At 43.2% G+C, this 22,407-nt stretch overlaps 1 protein-coding gene across 5 annotated transcripts in view; it reads left to right on the top strand.

Moving 5' to 3' along the window:
- Positions 1-22,407, top strand: part of NIN (ninein) — a 263,739-nt gene that overhangs the window by 59,204 nt on the left and 182,128 nt on the right. For all 5 annotated transcript variants that reach the window (XM_033951534.1, XM_033951532.1, XM_033951530.1 and 2 more), the window contains exon 4: positions 1,455-1,624. In XM_033951534.1, the coding sequence (XP_033807425.1) occupies positions 1,455-1,624 (170 nt within the window). The remainder of the gene's footprint in view (positions 1-1,454; positions 1,625-22,407) is intronic.

The raw sequence follows: 22,407 nt of genomic DNA, 5'->3' as shown, positions 1-22,407 counted from the left end.
CAGTGAGCCAAGTCTGTGTGAAGCACAGAGGAAAGGAAGAGATCAGAGCACATGCCAGGAGGCTGATAATAGAATAACACTGTTCTGATGCGATATGATAGCAGTACCACAGGCTTCAGCCCTCTTCTTGATTTTACTTGATATTGGCTTTCTCTCTGGATATATTTAATTATTTATATACTTAGGCCCGGATTCTCGAACCAGCACTGATTTTGCAGGCATCGGTCGGCACCCATACCTCCATTTAAAAATGTGGTTCAAACGGTATTTTTGACCAAGATTTGAGGCACATACCGGTGCCTAGAAAATAGGCGCTTTAGGCCGTTCAACACCAAAGTAGGCTTGGCCAACTTCGGAAGTGGCACTAGGTGACTTAAAGCGCCTACGTAGGTGTGATTCACATGAAGATAAGCCTGGAAAACCCTGGCCTAAGTTTCCGGTGACTATCTTTCACATTGGCGTGATTACAAAACTGACGCTGATGCGTGATTGACACACGACCAGCAGCCACTTTTAAGGCAGCTGTCTTGGTGCCAGTTCAAGAATTCGGGCATTAGCTTTTTGTCCTTTGTCCTCTCACAATTTTTGTATGCCTTGAGCCATGTGTTTTTATTTTGATCAAGTGCAGGACTGATTTTGAGATAATGGATTAACTGTTTTTATGAAGGGAAAAAAAGCAATGTTGGCTTATATTAAACTTCATTTTTCTTTCTCTGTCATATCTAACTGTTTGTTTAGAGCTGGTTACAACAGTGAGCTGAGAATTGGTGGATTCAATGTTAAAAACCTATTACCCTTTCTCCCCCCTCCCCCCCAAAAAAAAAGATAATATTCATTTATCTTTTTTTATTCATCTTTTTCTAAGGGCTTCAGAAGTGCCAGTTATTAGCCAAATGTTTTCAGTGGCTAAGGCATTGGCCTCCTCATTAGCCCCATAATTTTTATTTAAGTAAATCAAATGTTTTAAAGTGCTCAGTACTCTATATTGTATCAATTTCATACAATTATTATGATAAAAAGCTAATAAAAGCTAAAACTTATCTTTGTTTTGCTGTTTGTTCACATCGGGAAGGGACCTGTCATTTCGATGTGTTTCGCCTGAAGGCTGTTTCAAGAAAAGTCCCCTGGAACATATTTATCCATTCACTATATTATTAGTCATATATTATATTAAAAATTATTTTTACATCCTTATAATAGGAGCAGACTAGTCATAAACCATGTAATCTGAATAGTTACCCCTTCTATATTTACTCTGCACCATCCTGATCTGTTCACTGCTTATAAACCAAGATGGCCGCGGCGTTTTTTCCTTTACATTAAATCCTCCCCTTCACTGACGTCAGAGATGCTCAGTAGCGAATCAGGAGTATCTCTGTCGGTGAAGGGGAGGGTTTAATGCTTTTTTTCATGCTTATTAGTATGAGATCACTCACCTATATTTTATTATGTAGATTCTTCACCGGAAGCCCAGCCCAAATATATCAAAGATGGGAAACGCTATGGGCGGAGGTCGTTACCTGAGCTTCAAGACTCCATGGAAGAGTTTGCTGAGGTGACAGTTATTGAAGCAGAAGATGAGGATGCCAGGTCTTCGCACATTCCCTCCGGGAGCTGTGATGAGGTGAGAACAAACTCAGCTTCAAGTTTCAAGTTTATTTAAAATTTCTTATACCGCCCAATCAACCTTCTAGGCGGTGTATAAAAACATGAAACATACTTTAGCTAAAATACAAGTTTAAGCTGACAATGCATCACCAAACAATAACAATAACTTTCGAGACTTTAAAAACAAAGACAGGCAGGAACAAAAGGTAAAAAGGCAAGAGCTACAATAGTCAAAGTAAAAGAGAACAATTAGGGAAAAGACAATAGGAGGGGCTGCTATAAATAATGTAGAAGATACACAGAAACTGAGAAGCTGGAATATGTTTAATTAGAGATTTGAGCAGGGACAAGAGGGGTAGTTTGAGTTATCATCTCCAACTTTGTGGCTCTACATATTAAATATTTTTCTTGAGGCCAAAATGGGAAAAACCCCTTTAGTATGTCCGGTCCTTGAGTATGGTCCCTGCCATTTTCTCTAGGTTTGGGTATTCAGTCTGGGAGAAACAGGCACAGTTGTCTGCTTTAGTTGTAGCTGAGTTATTTTATGATAACATTTTATAAGAAGCATGCAAAATTTTCTGCTAATTAACTGATGGGAGCAATATCCTGTTTTAGATGAGCCAGCAGGGAAGTATATTCATTTATAGGTTAACTTAAAATAGATGAGTTAGGCTAAAAAGCCACTTGGTCTATTCTTTGTTTATCATTGTCGGAAGGCTCAGTGAGGAATTTTTTATATTGTTCTTGGCTGTATTCAATTATCTAAAGTCTTATGTAAAAATGAGTATGTAATTTAGGTTTTCTTGCCTACAGTGTGCAAGCAGTAGCGTAGTAAGGGTAGGAGGCACCTGGGATGGTGGCGACCCCCCCTCCCTCTCATTCTCTCTCTTCTCCCACCCCCTTAACTCTTAATCTTTGCCAATGCAAGTGGCTTTTCTCCAGCATGCTCCTCGTGGCAGCTTTAGATTTCCCTCTATCAATTTCTGGCTCCTTGACCCGGAAGTGATTCAGAGGAGAACCAGGCAGGAGAAGTTGCTTGCGCTAGCAAAAATCTACAGGGGTACGGGGTGGGGGGAGGGGGGAGTGTTGGGGCAGAGAGGTTCCAGTACCCTCACCGACACGGCGCCTGGGGTGGTCTGCAACCCCCTCTTAACACGCAAACATGTTTTTTGGGGTTTTTTTAAAAAAAAATTTTGTCTCAAGCTCAGTCAAGAGCATGGCTTTCTTGAGACTTCTGCCACCAGTACAGAGCACTTTACTTTTAGAGGAGCCTTTATGGATGTCAAGACCAGGAGACATGGCATTAGTGTTCTCAATTATATAACATCAATGTTTATTTGCAGAACATTAACTGTCTTCCTGCTTCAGTGTACAAATATCTGGCTATCCCAAATCAAAAGGCTGTGGGTACAAATCCCTCACTGCTCCTTGTGACGCTGGGCAAGTCGCTTAATCCCCTCATTGCCCCAGGTACACTAGATAGAGTTTGAGCCCGCTGGGACAGATAGGGAAATAGGATGAAGTATCTGAATGTAAACCACTTAGGATATAATTAATTAATTAATTAAATTTTTTAAAAAAATCATGGCTAAGTGCTTAGTGGTGGAACCTGCTATGGGGGAAGGGGGCGTCACCCTTGCAGAGACGCTTTTTTTCCTGTCTGTACTGATACATCTTGAAGATGGTGCTGAATAACTGGACCATGATTTTTACAGTCTGTTGTTCACTGACTATTATTCTTTTTCTTCCTTTTCACAACAATCTCCTTGACAAAGCAACCCCTCCCTTTATGTACTACCCAACCCCTACTATCTCCTTTCTTCTTCTTTAATATGTAACTTTACCCATCCCATTATTCTACCCTCACATTCTAGTACGTCTGGTAATTGTTTGTTCGTTTGTTTGTTTGTTTTATTATATGTTCACACACTTTTTATTTTTCTCAGTTTTCCCTATCTTTTTAATTCGATTGTTAACCAGCTAGATATTAATTTGATGGTTGGTATATCAAAATCAATAAACTTGAAACTTAAATGTTTGTTTGTAGGAAGATAGTTGTCTAACCTGACTTCACAGATTTTGAGAATAAAACAAACTGGATGAAGAGGGATATTTAATTTATTGACACAGACACAAACAGAAAAAAGATGTAAAATTTTATGGCGGTTTTGCATTTTCTTACTAAACCGTTACATTTTGTTCATGGACTGTATCCTTTAATGTATGGAGAAAGTGCAAAGGCTTCTGTGGCAGTACTTGGTTTTAAATGTTCTCATTAAGTGAGATAATGTACCTTTCCAGTGTGGAGCAATGAATGCTTCTCATTATGTAAATGAGAGCTGTAGTGTAGGTTTTTCCTAGCTGATTGTTATGCCTTCTGGTAATTTTCCTGTCTCCTGCTTTATCTCCCCCCCCCCCCTCCAAGTATTTCACTATATGAAACCATCTTTTTTTGAAAAATAAATACATCTAGAAATTGAAAAATGACTAGTATGAAGAAGAAAACCTTCCTATTGTACTTTTCCCTTATTTTTGACAAGCTATTAAACTGTGCAAGCAATGTAAATACTCAGACTTCTCATGGGAAGTCTGTTTGATCTGTAAGCTTTTCTCAACTAATTCCCTTTGATATAATCAGGAAAAGCGATTTGATTGCTGCATTTCTCCATGAATTAAAGGGTTACTGTATTCTTCCATGCCCATTTCAGATGAAAGATAGTTGATGCTCTTGAATCTGCACTGACTTCTAAGTAGAGAATGACACGGTGACAAAATTCATCACCGCTCCCGTCCCCGCGGATAACCGCGGGAAACCATCTTCATGTCATTCTTTAAGGAGAGAGGGAAGAATCGGAGTACGAATGGCCACAACCACTGACCCACAAGCTTTGCTTTGAAGAATGCTGGTGTAGAAGGACTGAGGTTGAAATAAACACTAGAAAATGACATGGGATTATTTCCCGCGGTTATCTGTGGGGACGGGAACGGTGATGAATTTTGTCACAGTGTCATTCTCTACTTATAAGCTGGGCTGATCAGAGCTGAAGTAGGTGGGTCTGTGTCCTGTGCTTAGGCACTGGTTTTATTTAATATGTTAATTGATAGAAGATTAGGCTTAGAACATTCCCTTAACAAATACATCTTTATTTCAACATAAGAGAAGCCATGCTGAAGTCAACCCAGTGTCCTGTCTCCAACAGCAGCTAGTCTGGCTGATCCTGAAAACTATGTTTCCCACAGTTCATTTCCAGGACTGAATAGTGACTCTCCTAAGTCTATCTGATTAATAATTTTTATGGACTTTCCCTCCAGGAACTTGTTTAACCCTCTCTTGTATCCCGTTATCTTTATTAAACTTTGATATTACATTACATTAGTGACTTCTATTCCACTTGTACCTTGCAGTACTAGGCGGATTACAAAGAAGCCACTGAATGGCCAAAATGACATCACAGAGGTTCACAAATGCTAGGTGAAATATAATGAACAATGCAAAAAAAAGAAAAACACCACAAGGTGTAATAACAATTTACAAAAGGTTAAGTACAATATAATACACAGTACAAAAAGCATCACAAAGATATACAGTGTCCCCTGTGAATTTGTGGCCCACGGTCCCGGTCTTTCGCGGTATTTTCTGACCACGAGTGACCGGGCAGGAGAGGGCAGTGGCATGCTCCAACCGCCTCTTTCTATGCTAAAGTCGGGCCTCACCAATCAGGAGCTGCGTATCAAACCAGCTTCTGATTTGGTGAGGCCCGACTTTAGTACAGGAGGAGGTGGTTGGAGCATACCGCGAGTGATTTCCTTCACTCACCGGCGCTCCAGCTGCCTTCTCCTGCCTCCCCTGCTAAAAACATTCGCGGGGGTTCCTGGAACAGAACCCCTGCGAATATCGGGGAAGTACTGTATATCATAGTTACGTTGGTTGCTTTGATTGCATCCTCCAATAACAAGTTCCGCAGCTTAAGTATGTGTGCTGTGAAAATAATTTTTTCAAAAACTTCTTTTCATTCTGCTGCTCATTAGTTTCATAATGCCTTTTTTTTTTTTTTTTTGGTGGTGTTTTACAGGATAAACAACCCGTTTAACTTTTGCATTCCATTATTAACTTCTGTCATATTACTTTTCTTCCACAAGCTGAAAAGAACTGTTATATTTAGCTTCCCTTCAAAAGGGTGGTGGTCCATTCTTTGATCATTTTTGTCACCTTTCTCTGAATATTTGCTTTCCAAGACGGTGTAACCAAAATCATGTTAGCTTAGGTTTCAGATCTGCCTTTGCTGTATGGTTATGGCCTTCCATGATGTGGACAGAAGGGATTTTTTTTCACAAGAGTTAACTGCAAATTTATATCAACAAATGAATAACCCCAACCTTAGCAACAGATTAACTGTAATCTTTCTGCAAACTAATTATAGTTCTTCCAAACAAACAAAGATAAAATGTACTATGTACATTTAAAGGGCTTAGAATTAAGCTTGCTCATTGTATAAATAACTTTAAATAAGTAACTATTATACAACTTTAAGATGTAGACTGTTGCCCAGCAGTCTTCAGTCTTCAGCATGGAGTGTCACATGGGTCTACAGTTGGCAAGAGATATTTTGTCTGCCTACTGCAGAGAGAGCCAAGCTCTACGAAGGAGTCCAATCTCTTGAGGTTAGAATGGCAGACTTGGAGGAGCTGAGACAGATCTAGATATACAAGGGGGTGCTGAAGGGAATGACATGGAACCATGAAACTTACAAGTTATTCCACATATTCACCCCTAAGTATAACATACTTGGCACATGTGTTTGAAGTTTCTGTAGCGCTTCCAAAAATACGCTGATGTCTGGTCACTGAAATTCTTCTCCTCTACTGTAGTGACTGCCGAATCACTCAAATTGTCACCCTTTCAAGCTTTATTTAAGGTTTGGAAATGGAAAATAGTCAGATGGAGCAAGATCTGGTGAGTAGGGTGGATGGTCTAGGCCAGTGTCTCACAAACTTTCCAGCCGGTGGCACACTAAATTTAGTGCCCTAGCCGGAAGTGCGCGGACGCCCATCTGGCCACGTCCCGCTTTGGTGGAGGGATCCGGGAGGTGCGAGGAGAGTCGTCCACGCTGGCTGGCTTCCTACAGGCGCTCAGCCGGCATGGATGACTCTCCTCCTCGCCAGTATGTTGCACACCTGAAATCCAGGAGGCACACTGGTGTGCCATGGCACACAGTTTGTGATACATTGGGCTAGTCACTGAAACCCCAACTGTTAAACATCATTGTTTTGCCAACCTTGTGAGCAGGTGCATTGTCTTGCAAAAAGAACTCCTTTCCACAGCTTCCCTTTCCTTTTTTTCTTTAAATGCCTTCTTTAATTGGCACAGCAAGTTGCAGTAGTATTCTGCATTAACTGTTTGGCCCCCTGGAAAATAGTCAGTCATTACAATACCTTCCTGATCTCAAAACACTGTGGCCAAGACCTTTCCAGTGACTTCTGGGTCTTGAATTTCTTTGGCCTTGGAGAACCTGAGTGCTGCCATTGCATGGACTGCTGTTTTGTCTCAGGATGATGGTGGTGTAACCAGGTTTCATCAGCAGTAACTAGTTCCAAAATGTTCGCTGAAAATGCTGCAAAATCAACTTGGAAGTGTCCACTCAATGTCGTTTTTCATCAGCATTCAAACATTTGGGCACTCACTTGGCCGACAGCTTCTGCATAGCCAGCTGCTCGTGGATTATACTCCCAATACGTTCTCTGTAGTGTCTCAGCAATTGTTTTAATCAATATTCACCAATCTGCCCAAATCAGGTCATGAACATGGTCAACAATTTCAGGAGCTGATGTCGTTTGAGGCCTCCCAGACTTTGCTGCATCTTTGGTCTCAATCTCCATGCTGAAAGCACACATACTACGTCTTCACTGTGGAGTATGACGGGCATTTGTCACTCAATGATTGCATCATACATTTAATTGATTTCCTTTGGTGTCTTCTTCTGCGGGAATAGGAGCCTCGTAATGGCTCAGAGTTCCACGGTTGAACATGCCACACTTTTCACTGACATGGTTCGGTCAATGATCTGAAACAATGTCAAAACCGTAGCATTACGATTCTGCAAATTGGTCCCTTGCAAAATAAAATAACTCTTTTCAGCTGCAGTGGCAAAAATAATGCTCAGAATTTAGGAAGTTGATTGGGATGAGAACTTTTCAGCACCCCCTTCGTATAAAGGAGTCAAGAGAGTGACATATGGCAGCTGCTGTGCTGCTTTTGGAAGAGAGATGTTACCTGGGAAGAGATCATAACCTTAACATGGCAGGAAGTGATGTTGTAGCTCTGGATGATGTATTTATAGGCATATGTGCTCATGAGGGACAAATTAGGATGCTATCATTAGCAATGTAATACCAAGTGATCACCACATTCTCCCATGCAGCTAATTTGCCTACTCCTACTATCCATTCAGTTGTGTCTGACCCTTGGATACTCTGTAGGCCAGTCCTCGCAATGCTTTCCTGTTTTCCATGGCTTCTTTCAATTGCTTGATGATCATTCCTGTGTCATTCTTGATGGTATCCAGCTAATGGGCCTTTGGTCTCCCCTGCTTTTACCTCTTTTAGCACCTCCTTTTCTAGTGAATTTGCCCTTGTTGCATGTCAAATATAGGTCAGTTTCTTTTTGGTAATCTTGCCTTCCAAAGATAACTCTGGGTTTATATAATCAAATTTGCATACTTGGCGCTTATACATAGCCTAAATAAGATTGTAGAAAATGTTGGAAAGAAGCTGAGTCTTGTGGTTCATGAGAGTGCTAGTGAAATAGCAAGGTGCAAAGTAAAAGTTCTGAGAGCTAGATTTAAGCTTTTTAGGTCAGAAACTGAAATTCAGAAACTCCAGGGTGATATGCTCAGAAATGCCCTGAATTCTAGAGCCTTGTTATATGGATGAGACGGTGTAGGAAATAGGGCTTTAGATTTGTTAAGAACAGGGGAACAATTTGGGGAAGGTAAAACCCTATTCCAAGGGGATGGGCTCCACCTTAACCAGAATGGAACCCACGTGGGGAGGGGAATCGACAAACGCTCTGGAGTGCAAGGTTCAGAGTGAGGTGTTTTCAAAGGATGTAGGCAAAATGGGAACTTTAGAATATTCAAAAAGAGAGATTGTGGTAAAGCAGAGGTAGACCAGGAGCATTAAAATAAAAGTAAACAAATGTAAATGATTTCAAGTTACCCTGTTAACTGCTCAGAGGGTAATGGCTACAGATAAGGACAATTGGCTATATATAAATGCAAAAATGTTTTTTAAGGACTGGAGAATCACTGTATGGCACTAACAGAATTAAATAGTAAAAACAGTAATGGGCCTTGCAAGAATAATGCACATTAACAGTGTTCGCACATGCTAACTGCTAGCAAATGACTTTCTAAATGAAACATAGAAACATGATGGCAGATAAAGGCCAAATGGCTCATCCAGTTTGTTCATCTGCAGCATCCACTATCTCCTCCTCTTCCGAAGAGATTCCACATGCATGTCTCACGCTTTCTTAAATTCATACACCGTCATTGTTGCCGCCACCTCTTCAGGGAGACTATTCTGTGCATCTAACATCCTTTCTGGTTAAAAAAAAAAAAAAAAAAATTTCCTTAGATTACTCCTGAGCCTATCGCCTCTTAACATCATCCTATGTCCCAGAGCTTTCTTTCAAATGAGAGACTCCTCTCATTTGCATTTATGCCACTTAGGTATTTAAACATCTGTATCATAACTCCTCTCTCCTGCATTTCCTCCAAAGTATACATATTGAGATCTTTAAGTCAGTCCCCATACACCTTATGATGATCACCGACCATTTTAGTAGCCGTCCTCTGGACCTACTCCAACCTGTTTATCTTTTTGAAGGTGAGGTCTCCAGAATTGTACACACTATTCTAAATGAAGTCTCACCAGAGTATTATACAGGGGCCTCAGTACCTCCTTTTTCCTACTGGCTGTACCACTCCGTATGCATCTTAGCATCCTTCTAGCTTTTGCCGCCGTCTTTGAACCTGTTTGATCAATTTTTAGATCATTACATACATACACTCAAGTCCTACTCCTCTTTCATGCGCAAAAGATCTTCACCCCTAAACTGCACCGTTCCTTCAGGTTTTTGCACCCCAAATGCATGACCTTGCATTTCCTAGCATTAAATCTTAGCTGCTGAATTTCAGACCATTCTTCAGGCTTCACTAGGTCCTTCCTCATGTTTTTCATACAATCAGGGGTGTCTATTGCAGATTTTGATATCATCTGGAAAGAGACAAATCTTATCTGACAGCCCTTCAGCAATATTGCTTCCAAAAATGTTAAAAAGAACAGACCCAAGAACCAAACTTTGAGGCACACCACTGGTAACATCCCTTTCCTCAGAGTGATCTCCCGTTGACAACTACCCTTTGTTGCCTTCCACTCTGCCAGTTTCTGACCTAGTCCGTCACATTGGGGCCTGTGCCGAGGGTACTCCATTTATTTAAGATACCTTTGTGAAACACTTTTGAAGGCTTTGCTAAAATCTAAATACATTAAATCTTTCACACTCCCTCTGTCCAATTCTCTAGTTACCCAGTGTATCTCAGTTTCCAGGCGGTGGCAGCAATATGTATCTGCTACTTGCGTCAACCATGCAGACCCACCTCTTCCGGGTCCTGCCAGAGATGAAATGGGAAGTGATATCAGTGAGGGTGAGATACAGCGGATGCGTGTTGCTGCCCCCACCTGCAAATGTGATGCCGTGCACTGGGAAGAGGCTCACCCATGTCAATGACACTTGAGGGAATTGTAAAACGTTTGACCTTCTAACAACAGAATTAGGCCTCGCTGATAATGAATGGTACATTGATTTGACTTAGATACTATCTGCAGACTTTAGGTCTCAGAGTTAATGGAAAAGGTTTGAAACTTAATACATTACCAATACTCCCCCTGAAATTCCAGGAACACCCGCAAATTTTGGAAAAACTGCAAATGCGGTTTAGGAGCGGATTGGAGGCAGGAGAGGGTATCTGGGGCGCCGGTGGGTGCTGAAAATCAGGTGCGGGATCATTCTTAGTATTTTACGACCGCCTCTTCCGGGAGCTTTAGTCTGGCGTGTCAAAGCAGCTCCTGATTGGTGTAGCCTGACTTAAGTTCCTGGAAGAGGCAGTTGGAAAATTCAGCGAAAGAATGAGTCTGCGATTTGAACTGCAAATTTGTGGAGGTATACTGTACTATTAAATAGATCAAACAGCACAGTTAAAAGTGGTATTGAGTATTTTGCCAGAGTGGAATCCTGACTTGCAGAGATAATTGGATAGAGGATTTACAGGGTAAGATTAATATGACAGAGGGGAGAACTTCAGTAGAGCAATGCAAGAGGTTGAAAGGCTTATCAAGATCAGCCTTGTTACAAGGACAGCAATATAAATTTTTGATGAGGATTTCTTTACCCACAGCAAGAATGTTATGCTAAAATCTCTCCCAGATGGAATTGTCCACAGTGTTCCCAGGAGCAAGTTACTTTTAGGGCATATGTTTTGGGATAGATTGACTACTTATTTGGGGAATGTAGGGATGTCAGCTGAAATTGCTGTAGATTTTCAGCTTTTGATTGTGTTTGAGCAAAAGAAATTGAGGAGGGGAGAAAGATGGCTGTGTGAGAAGGCATTTCTTTTGGAAAGGAAATTTATTTTGAAAAATTGGAGATCTCTAGATAATCTAGTCATCATAGAGAGAAATAAATCATTTGTTAAAATTTGAAAACCCAGATGTTATCAGATTAGCATGTTTGATTATTTCAAAATACTTGGTCACGATATGGGAAAGGCTCTCCCACTGAACTGTAGCGCCCTGTTGAATATCCGAGCTTTGAGGCTGTATCATGAGGATAAGGGAGCCATGGTAAGGAGTCAATCTGTGGCTGGTTTCTTAAAGTCTTGCTGTTGGAAGGGGTGAGAAGGGGACTGAAATGTAAAACCCCATAATGTTTACATGACAATTGTCAATGATCATAAGAACATAAGAATTGCCGCTGCTTGGTCAGACCAGTGGTCCATCATGCCCAGCAGTCCCCTTACACGGCGGCCCTCTGGTCAAAGATCAGCGCTCTAACTGAGACTAACCCTACCAGTGTATGTCCTTGTTCAGCAGGAACTTGTCTAACTTTGTCTTGAATCCCTGGAGAGTGTTTTCCCCTATGACAGACTCTGGAAGAGCGTTCCAGCTTTCTACCACTCTCTGGGTGAAGAAGAACTTTCTTATGTTTGTACAGAATCTATCCCCTTTCAAATTTAGAGAGTGCCCTCTTGTTCTCCCTACCTTGGAGAGAGTGAACAACCTGTCCTTATCTACTTCAGTTTTGAACTGTGTAAAATTTGCTTGATGAGGTTATAATATTTAAAAAAAAACAACAAATGATATCTACATTGGTAGATAGACACTGTCATATCAATTTCACAATAGAATTGCAAATGAAAACAAGCATGTTTTCAACTGTCTGCTTGATTTCCCCCCCCCCCCAGTTAAAAAAAATCTTAAGTGCCAGGCAACCCATTCCATATTAAAATAGCTTTATTAATTTCATTATAATGCAGCTTTTACAATGAGGATTTTAAAAAAATGTTGGCACATCCCTTATTGTGTACACAATCAAATTATTTTTCAGGAAGATAATATATAAATATTAATGCGTACTGGTTCCTTGGAAAGTATTTCTGTCAGTAAGTCTAGACTTATTTAATTATCTCATTACTTTGTATAAGCTAAATTGCTGATTAGTGAATTCATGCTATTAGTTAGTTTAAATTCTGCTTTGGATTTTAATTCATGTAATGTGCAGCAAGACACAGCTGAGAAAATAAAAGATAAATGTTGTAAATTGAGACCAATTCAGTAGGAGCTAGCCCCCCAAAACTCATGAGGATCCTTCTCACGCTACAGCAGTTTGGAAAGCATAGGAACTAAAGAAAACCTTTATTTTTTTTTTATTTATGTGTGAAGCTGCAACAACCCATGTCCACCCAGATGCAGAAGACCTATGATGTGGCTGGCAGGGATCCCTAAGAACTGCAAGCTGAAAACTCCTGGTATCTCCTCTCGCCATACCTTTTAAACGCCACTTCACCAGCAGTGAGCAGTAACTGATGCCAGCTGCTCAGCACTAGCTAATTGCCTTCCCTCTGATATAGGCCCACCTATGCAGAAACAGGAAGTTACATCAGAGGGAAAACTGAGCCAGCACTGAGCAGCTTCCATCTGTTACTGCTTACTGCTGGTGAAGTGGCGTTTTAAAAGGTACATGGGGAGGAGGAGTTGTCTGGATCATCTGCAGGGGAGGGGGGGGAGAGATGCCAGACATAGAGCAGTGGGTTGGGGCTATGTTTGCTATGTCAAAGGTGGGCTCCCTGGTAGCCCAGGTGACCAAATGCACTTTCAGGGAACAGATGCTATTTTGTAAGGGACTGGATGATCTTATGTTAGTGTACAAGATCTTTGCCAGAAAGCAGGCCCCAAGCATCTAGAGGCCTGAGCCGGGGGCCCTTTTGTGGCTCCTGGAACTCTCATTGGTATTCCATAGGAACCTCTACCCAGAGAGATTTTCGAGGCTCCAGACAGAAATTATCTGAGAATCGGAGGAACCAAGATTCAGGTTCCCGCTCTGCAGTGCCAACCAAAAAGTCACAATGATGCCTGCCTTCGCCTCGCTTCTTTGAAGATCAGAGGTTGGCTCTCTGATTATTTGGAGGCTTGAAAATGGATAAAGTCCAATGGCTGGGTTCTGGACACTATCAGAGGGTTACAAATAGAATTTGCATACCCTCTCTCCAACTGGTTTGTGGATTCGCAGGCTGGTCAGCTAGAGAAAGCAAAATAGATCCAAGCAACACTATGGAGGTTAGTAGATATTCAAGCCACATAACCAGTTGCTCCAAATGACTGGCTCCGGCAGATGCTCCATATACCTTTTTGTGCCAAAGGCTCGGAGGAGATGACGCCCATCTTGGATCTCAAACATGTCAACACTGCTCTGAGAGTACCTCTGTTTCAAATTGAGACCATTTGGTGCATTATTGCAACGGTGGAGCCAGGAGAGTTTTTGGCCACCTTAGATTTGACAGAAGCTTACCTTCACATCTCCATCTTCTGGGAACACAGAGGAAGTTCCTTAGATTCTATATGTTGGCAAATCACTATCAATTCTCAGTGCTTTCCTTTGGGCTAGCAACAGCGCCCCAAGCTGTCATCACCACCATAACCTTGATGAAAGTTTATCTCCACAGAGTGGGTTGGCAGGTGCACCCGTATTTGGATGGTTGTCTCATCAGAGCGCTGTCCCAACCAGAAGGAGGAAAGGTGGTAGCAACAGTTGTGGAGACACTGCAAAGTTTGAGATGGATTGTGAACTTCTGGAAGAACCATCTTGTTCAGACACAGTCCCTGGAATATCTGGGAGTCTTATTCAACATAGCAGAAGGCTGAGTCTTTCTTCCAGAAGCATGCAAACAAAAGCTTCATAATCAAATTTATAGACCTGTTGACCAAGCCAGAGCCTACTGCATGGCATTACCTTTAAGTCCTAGGGTCAAAGGTGGCCACAATAGAGGTGGTACTGCAAGGATGCACTTGCACCCCCTCCAAGATGCTTTGCTGCCTTGCTGGTCGCTTCAGAGAAACTCTCTAAGTTCTTTCTACCCTAGACAGCAGCAGCCAAGCACAGCATGAGTGGTGGCTCTGTCCACAGTCTCTGGCAAAGGGGATCCCACTTCGGATTAATTCCTGGGTCACTTTAGAAACATAGAAACATAGAAATAGACGGCAGATAAGGGCCACAGCCCATCAAGTCTGCCCACCCTACTGTCCCTCCCCTCCCTTTGCCCTGTGAATAGATCCCATGTGTCGATCCTATTTGGCTTTAAAATCAGGCACGCTACTAGCCTCAATCACCTACAGTGGAAGACTATTCCAGCGATCAACCACCCTTTCAGTGAAAAAGAATTTCCTGGTGTCACCTCGTAGTTTTCCGCCTCTGATTTTCCACGTATGCCCTCTTGTTGTCGCGGGACCCCTGAAAAAGAAGATATCTTCCTCAGTCTCGATGCGGCCCGTGAGATACTTGAACGTCTCGATCATGTCCCCCCTCTCCCTGCGCTCCTCGAGCGAGTACAGCCGCAATTTGTCTAGCTGTTCCTCGTACGGGAGATCCTTGAGTCCCGAGACCATCCAGGTGGCCATTCTCTGAACCGACTCTAGTCTCAGCACATCCTTGCGATAATGCAGACAGAACATGGACCACCTTCCCAACTCTACAATGGCCTGATTTGAACCGACTATATAAAAAATACAGCCACACCTCATGCGACTTGAACTACTGCCCATCGTATCTACTCACAAATGCCTCCCCTAAATTCAAAACCAGCCTCACGCAGTGGATACAAAGCACTCTCATAGAAGGCCAATTCCCACAAGATCTTGGAGAGATCATAATCACTCCCTTACTGAAAGACCAAAAAGGTCCTGTAGACACACCTACCAACTATAGACCTATCGCTTCGATCCCATTATATGTCAAGCTGATTGAAGGACTTGTGGCTCAATAGCTCACCAACTACATAGCTGACCACAATATACTTCACTCATCTCAATCAGGATTTAGATCTTACCACAGCACGGAAACACTACTAGCAACACTACTGGACATAGCCCGACAATACCTCAGTAAAGGACACAGGATCCTAATTATCCAACTAGATCTTTCCGCCGCCTTCGATCTAGTTGATAATACCATACTACTCCAGATACTTGATGCAATAGGGATCTCAGGGGTGGTTTACAACTGGTTCCAAGGATTCCTTAAAACAAGAACGTACAGAGTTAAGATAAACGATACGAAATCTAACCCATGGTCAAATCCATGCGGAGTCCTGCAGGGATCTCCTCTTTCACCCATTCTATTCAATCTCTACATCTCCTCCCTTGGTACCACTCTAGACAACCTAAATGTAACATCATTCAGCTACGCAGACGACATAACTATTCTCCTCCCCTTCGAAACCCAAGACCACACCTCAACAGGACACCTGGAAACAATACTGGACGAAGTAGAAAAATGGATGACAAACCACAAATTAAAACTAAACTCGGAAAAAACCAAATTCTTAATGCTTGAAACGGACAAAAACCCATCCATAACAGACCTGGAAATTAAAGCAATCAAATACCCAATCCAAACCTCCCTCAAAATCCTGGGAGTGCTGATAGACAGATGCTGCACTATGCAGACTCAAATCAACAAAACTACCCAAAAAGCGCAACTTAAGAAAAATAAGGAAATTCTTTGACAAAGAACACTACAGGATCATTGTACAATCCCTGGTACTAGGTCTTGTGGACTACTGCAATATCCTATATCTACCATGCCCTACAAACATGATCAAAAAACTACAGACCGTTCAGAACACAGCTCTCAGACTAATCTACTCCCTCGGAAAATATGACCACATCACCAACGCCTACCTAGACTCACATTGGCTACCGATTAGAGCCAGAATTCAATTCAAACTATACTGTCTAATCTTCAAAGTATTCAACGGTACTGCACCTGCCTATCTAAACGATCGCCTAAACTGTAACCTTCCACCCAGAATAAGAAGAACACTGACACCATTCTCATACCCACCACTCAATGGCACTCATCGTAAAAAGCTTTATGATAACCTCATAGCAACGCATGCAGCAAAACTCGAACCCTCCATCACCAGATTGTTAACCTCAACATCTGACTTCAAAGCATTCCGTAAAGAAATCAAAACGCTGCTATTCAAAAAGTATATACAATCTACCTAATCTCCCTCTCCTCTTCCACTTACACCGACCAGGTTTTGCTCACTCCCTGGCACCATACCCTCAATCGACCAAAAATATATATATATATATATATATATATATAAAAAAAAAAATACCTGGAACCTAATTCATCCTACCGAAACCGATTACCACCAACGTATGGAAACAGACTATTTGATATGTAATGTAACCTGATTTATCTTCCAATGTTATTATGTCTACACATTCATTCTGTTATTAAGTCTATACCCTCAATCGGTATTCTCCAATGTCATGTACCCTCCTGGAAATGTCCAGCTCTCTTCTTATGTAATCTGCTTTGAACCGCAAGGTACAAGCGGAATAAAAATCACTAATGTAATGTAATGTTATGCGGCCTCCAGAATTGCACACAGTATTCCAGGTGGGGTCTCACCATGGATCTGTACAATGGCATAATGACTTCCGGCTTGCAGCTGACGAAACCCCTGCGTATGCAACCTATGATTTGTCTTGCCTTGGATGAAGCTTGCTCCACTTGATTGGCAGCCTTCATGTCCTCACCGACGATCACCCCCAAGTCTCGTTCTGCTACCGTTCTTGCTAGGATCTCGCCATTAAGGGTATAGATCTTGCATGGATTTTGGCTGCCCAGGTGCATAACTTTGCATTTTTTGGCATTGAAGTTGAGCTGCCAGGTCCTAGACCAGCGCTCCAGTAGGAGTAGGTCGTGTATCATGTTGTCGGGTGTCGAATCTTCGTCCGTTGTGCATTTGCCCACTACATTACTTAGTTTGGCGTCATCGGCGAATAAAGTTATTTTCCCTCGAAGTCCTTCTGTCAAGTCCCTTATAAAGATGTTGAATAGGATCGGGCCCAAGACCGAGCCCTGTGGCACTCCACTGATCACCTCCGTCATTTCGGAGGGGGTGCCATTCACCACTACCCTTTGAAGCCTACCTCCAAGCCAGTTCCCAACCCATTTCATCAATGTGTCTCCTAATCCTATAGAACTCATCTTGCCCAGCAACCTGCGGTGTGGTACGCTATCGAATGCTTTGCTAAAGTCCAGGTACACTATGTCCAGGGACTCCCCAATATCCAGCTTCCCCGTCACCCAGTCAAAGAAGTTGATAAGGTTGGATTGGCATGATCTTCCCCTAGTAAATCCATGTTGACGGGGATCCCGTAGATTCTCCTCATCCAGGATCTTATCCAACTGGTGTTTGATTAGAGTTTCCATTAGTTTACTCACTATCGATGTTAGACTCACTGGTCTGTAGTTTGCTGTCTCCATCTTTGAGCCTTTTTTGTGGAGTGGAATGACGTTGGCCGTCCTCCAGTCCAACGGGACGCTGCCTGTTCTAAGGGAGAGGTTGAAGAGTGCTGACAGTGGCTCTGCCAAGACATCACTCAACTCCCTAAGCACCCTGGGGTGTAGGTTGTCAGGCCCCATTGCCTTGTTAACCTTGAGCTTTGACAGCTCACCGTAGACACTGCTGGGGGTAAACTCGAAGTTACTAAACGGGTCAACTGAGTCGGCCCTTGTCTGTAGCTGAAGGCCTAGCCCTGGCGCTTCTCGGGTGAAGACTGAGCAGAAGTATTCATTTTAATAGTTGGGCTTTTTCCGAATCCTTTTCCATATAGTCTCCGTTTGGTTTCCTAAGACGTATGATCCCGCCTGAGTTCCTACTTCTGTCACTGATATACCTGAAGAAGGATTTATCTCCCTTCCGGATGTTCTTTGCTAGAGACTCCTCCATGTGGAATTTAGCTTCCCTAACTGCTGTTTTGACGGCTTTTGATTTGGTCAAGTAGTCTGCTCTAGAGTCCTGTTTCCCCGATTGTTTGTAAGAGATGAATGCTTTTTTCTTCTCCTTGATGAGGTCTGAGATCTCTGCAGTAAACCACTGCGGCTTGTTGTTCTTTCGCTGTTTGCTTACTAATTTAACATAGCGGTTTGTCGCTTCCTGTATGGTGGCTTTCAAAGTCGACCACATTTCTTCCACGCTATCGGTTTCTGTTTGCCCTTGAAGTGCCTGGTGAACAAAGGAACCCATGTCTAGGAAGTTTGTGTCTTTGAATTTGAGGACCTTGGTTAGTGTGGTGGATTTAGTGAAACCTTTCCTAAGATCGAACCATACCATGTTGTGGTCGCTGGAGGCCAATGTGTCCCCCACCGAGACCTCTGTTACACTTTCCCCATTGGTAAGTAATAGGTCCAGTATTGCCTGATCCCTCATAGGGTCCAACACCAGTTGCTTGAGACCAGCTCCCTTCATAGAGTTTAATAGCCTCCTACTGGTGCCGGAAGCAGAGGTAAGTGTATCCCAATCCACATTAGGCATGTTAAAGTCACCTAACAATACCGTGTCCCCACGCAAGGTGATATTTTCTATATCTCCGATTATTTCCATATCCAGGTCATCCTGTTGTCTTGGGGGGTCTGTAAATCACGCCAAGATACAAGCATTTGTCCTTCCCTCTGGCCAAATTAACCCAAAGGGATTCCCCAGTGTACTGGATATCTGAGATTCTTGTGACCCTAATGTCTTCTTTAGTATATAATGCTAGACCTCCTCCCATTCTGCCCTCCCTGTCCCGACGAAGCAAGTTGTAACCTGGTATGGCCATGTCCCACCCGTGGGAGTCTGTGAGCCAGGTCTCAGATATCGCCACCACATCCAGGTCGGCATTCCTTATTTCTGTTTCCAATTCCAGAATCTTGTTCCCCAAACTGTGTGCGTTGACTTACATAGCCCTCCATGTTGTATTTTTGTTACGTCTCAGTGGGGATATTCCTGAGTGGGGATATCTTTGGCAACGAATGCTAGCTTGTTTGACTGGGGGGTTCATTGTAGAGGGTCAATGGATTTCATCTCAACGGAAGTGGTCTATCAGTGGACTGGAACTCCGAGCAGTTCAGATGGTGCTGCTCCGACTGCAGAAAAGATGGGGGTCATGCGATCGACCTCATGGCAACTGCAAAGAACAAGAAGGCAGATTGGTTCTTCAAGTGCAGATACAAGCCCGGAAGTGCAGGGCTAGACGCACTGGTTGAGCATGGCCAGAGATTGGGCTGCTGTATGTGTTTCCTCCTTGACCAATGAAAGGCTGGGTGATCCGCCAGATAGCTTATCACATGGGAACAGTAGTTTTTGTAGCACCAGATTGGTCCAGGCGCCTGTGGTGTGCAAATCTTGTAAGAGTACAAAAGGAGCAAAGTCTCGGGCTCCAAGTACATCTAGACTTGCTATTGCAGGGGCCTATTGCCCTAGAAGACCCGGGATGCTTTGATCTTATGGCATGGCTCTTAAGCGTGCAGTGCCAGTCCGAAAAGTATACTCAAAAGTAGTCATTGCTACTCTACTTAAAGCCAAAAAGCCAATTATGGTTTCAACTTATGCTAAGGCATGGGAGACATTTCAGTGCTGGTGGGACAAAGTAAAATTAGAGTCAGGCAATGTCCCATCTCGTCTGTACTGGTGTTCTGCAGGTGGGCCTTGACAAGGGAATGGCAATGGTATCATGTTTTCAGGGCTGAAAGAAGAGGACTTTGCTATTGGCCCACCTGGACATAGGTTCCTGAAGGATGCCTTGAGACTATGGTCTCTGATTCAAGAACCGTTTCCATCCTGGAACCTTAATTATAATCTTACACGGACTCAGCAGAGCCCTGTATGAGCTCTTACAGGAAGCTTCCCTTGTGGATCTGACGGTTAAAGCAGTCTTCTTGGTGGCCAGGACAGTCTCTGAATTGCAGGCCCTATTGTGCAGAGAGCTGTTTCTTTGTATCATTGAAGCAAGCGTGACTTTGCAGACGGTTCCCTCCTTTCTGCTGAACGTTGTTTAAGTGTTTCACATCAATCAAGAAGTTAGACTGCCAGCTTTTTCCCCCACAGGGTCCAAGAAAAAAAGACAAGTACTTAACGGTTTTGGATATCAGAAGAGTCCTATTGTATTATCTGGAGGTGACCAATGAGTTTCATCTCTCAGATCATCTATTCTTGCTAACCAATCGGGTGAGACAAGGCAGACCCACTTCCAAAGCTACCATCTTCAGATGGATTCATAGAGCTATTTCCTCTGCATACATTGGTTATGGCAAACAGCTACCTATCTCGTGTAAGCCAGGGCAATTCCTCCTTAGAAGATTTGTAGGTTATTGACTTGGTCTTCCTTAATACTTTCACCAAGTTCTACAGGGTGGATATAGCAGCACAGGAGGATGCCACTTTTAGGTCTTCAGTACTACGTTCAGGCTTATGTTTCCCACCCTAGACCTTTGGGACTGCTTAGGTATGCCCTATGGTTCAGCATATCATCTTCTATTGTACTGGAAAAAGAGATTAGGTTCTTACTTCCAATAATAATCTTTTCCGGTAAATAGGGATGGCATGCTGAACCTCCCTCCTGCTTTCTGACTCAAAATTAGTGGTCAGCTCCACAGCTCAGATTTTTTCTGTTAGACTATGAAGAGTCTGTGTATCCTTTATAATAAAATCCTAAGTACGCATGTGCACGTAGGACGGCGTGTTTCCTGACAGTGTGCTGTGTCCCTCCATGCCGAATTCCATATTTGAACACGGAGGCAGGAAACACACCGGCGACTCCCCCCCCCCTTCCGCCCGCCCTCACTCATCAACCGCTGCTGCTCCTCTTCAAAGCAGCCCTGCTGAGGATCGCGGCCGGCTGTAGCGAACTTCGCAGGCCGCTCTGAACCCCAGTAACACGTTCCCTCTGACGCACGGGATCGTGTCAGAGGGAATGTGCTACCGAGGCGCAGAGCGGCCTGCAAGGTTCGCTACAGCTGGCTACGATCCTCAGCAGGGCTGCTTTAAAGAGGAGGGCAGACGCGAACGGACCAGGAAGCCGGATGCTGGACAGGGAGCAGGGAAGAGGTGCTGCTGGACAGGGGAGGAGGTAACAGGAAGGGAGGCCTACTGCTGGATAGGGGGAGCAAGGAAACAGTGCTGCTAGACAGGGGGGAGGTAAAAGGAAGGGAGAAGGCTACTGCTGGACAGGGGGAGTAGGGAAGAGGGGATAAGGCCTGCTGGACAGGGGGAGCAAGGAAGAGGTGCTGCTGGACAGGGGGGGAGGTAACAGGAAAGGAGAAGGCCTACTGCTGTACAGGGGAGCAAGGAAAAGGTGCTGCTAGACAGGGGGGAGGTAAAAGGAAGGGAGAAGGGCTACTGCTGAACAGGGGGAGCAGGCAAGGGGTGATGGTGGACAGCTGAGGAAAGAGAGACAGAAAAAAAGACAGACACATATCTATTCTAGCACCCGTTAATGTAACGGGCTTAAAGACTAGTGTAATTATAAGGGAGGAATGGTTGAGCTCCATTAATGTTCAGGCTGTTATGCTCTTGTTTAATTTGTATTTTTCTTACATTCATTGTTCTCTCAAGAGGTTTGTTAATTTTTCACTACATTACTGTTTGTCCAGTGATTGTTTTAAAATTCTTCTGAGCAGATCAGACACTTGGTGTCTGGGAATTCCCCGTACCCCTCCTTCTCATGTTTTCTTCTGTCGAGCTGTCACTGGCTGTGGTATGGACTGAAGGGGGCAGCAGAGATTGGGCGAAAGGAGGAGGAGCTGGAAAATTGATTGACATCTTCTGCAGAATGCTCGTGAGCAGGCATGGACAATTCTATGGTTCAGCATACCATTCCTATCTACTGGAAAAGATATCATTGAGATTAAGAACCTAATGTCTTTATCATCCATCTTCCTCTTAATCTCTTTTTCATCCAACTTCTCTGTTTTGTTAGTATCCTTTAAAAATATTTTACTCCAAAACGTGTGCTTCTGAGTGACTGTCAGCTTTCCCCTAGTTTTTTGTTTAAAGCCACTCTAGTTCCTTTTAAAACATTACTGCCAGCATTCTGGATCCACCCCTGTTAGGTGGAGGCCATCTTTATGTAATAGGCCTTCCAAGAATGTTACCATTTCTTAATGAATCTAAAGCCTTCTTC

This window comes from Geotrypetes seraphini, chromosome 7 (genome assembly GCF_902459505.1).
Source record: "Geotrypetes seraphini chromosome 7, aGeoSer1.1, whole genome shotgun sequence".
NCBI classification, from domain to species: domain Eukaryota; kingdom Metazoa; phylum Chordata; class Amphibia; order Gymnophiona; family Dermophiidae; genus Geotrypetes; species Geotrypetes seraphini.
Note: the sequence above shows the minus strand (reverse complement) of the source record. Positions and strands in the feature narration are given on the sequence as shown.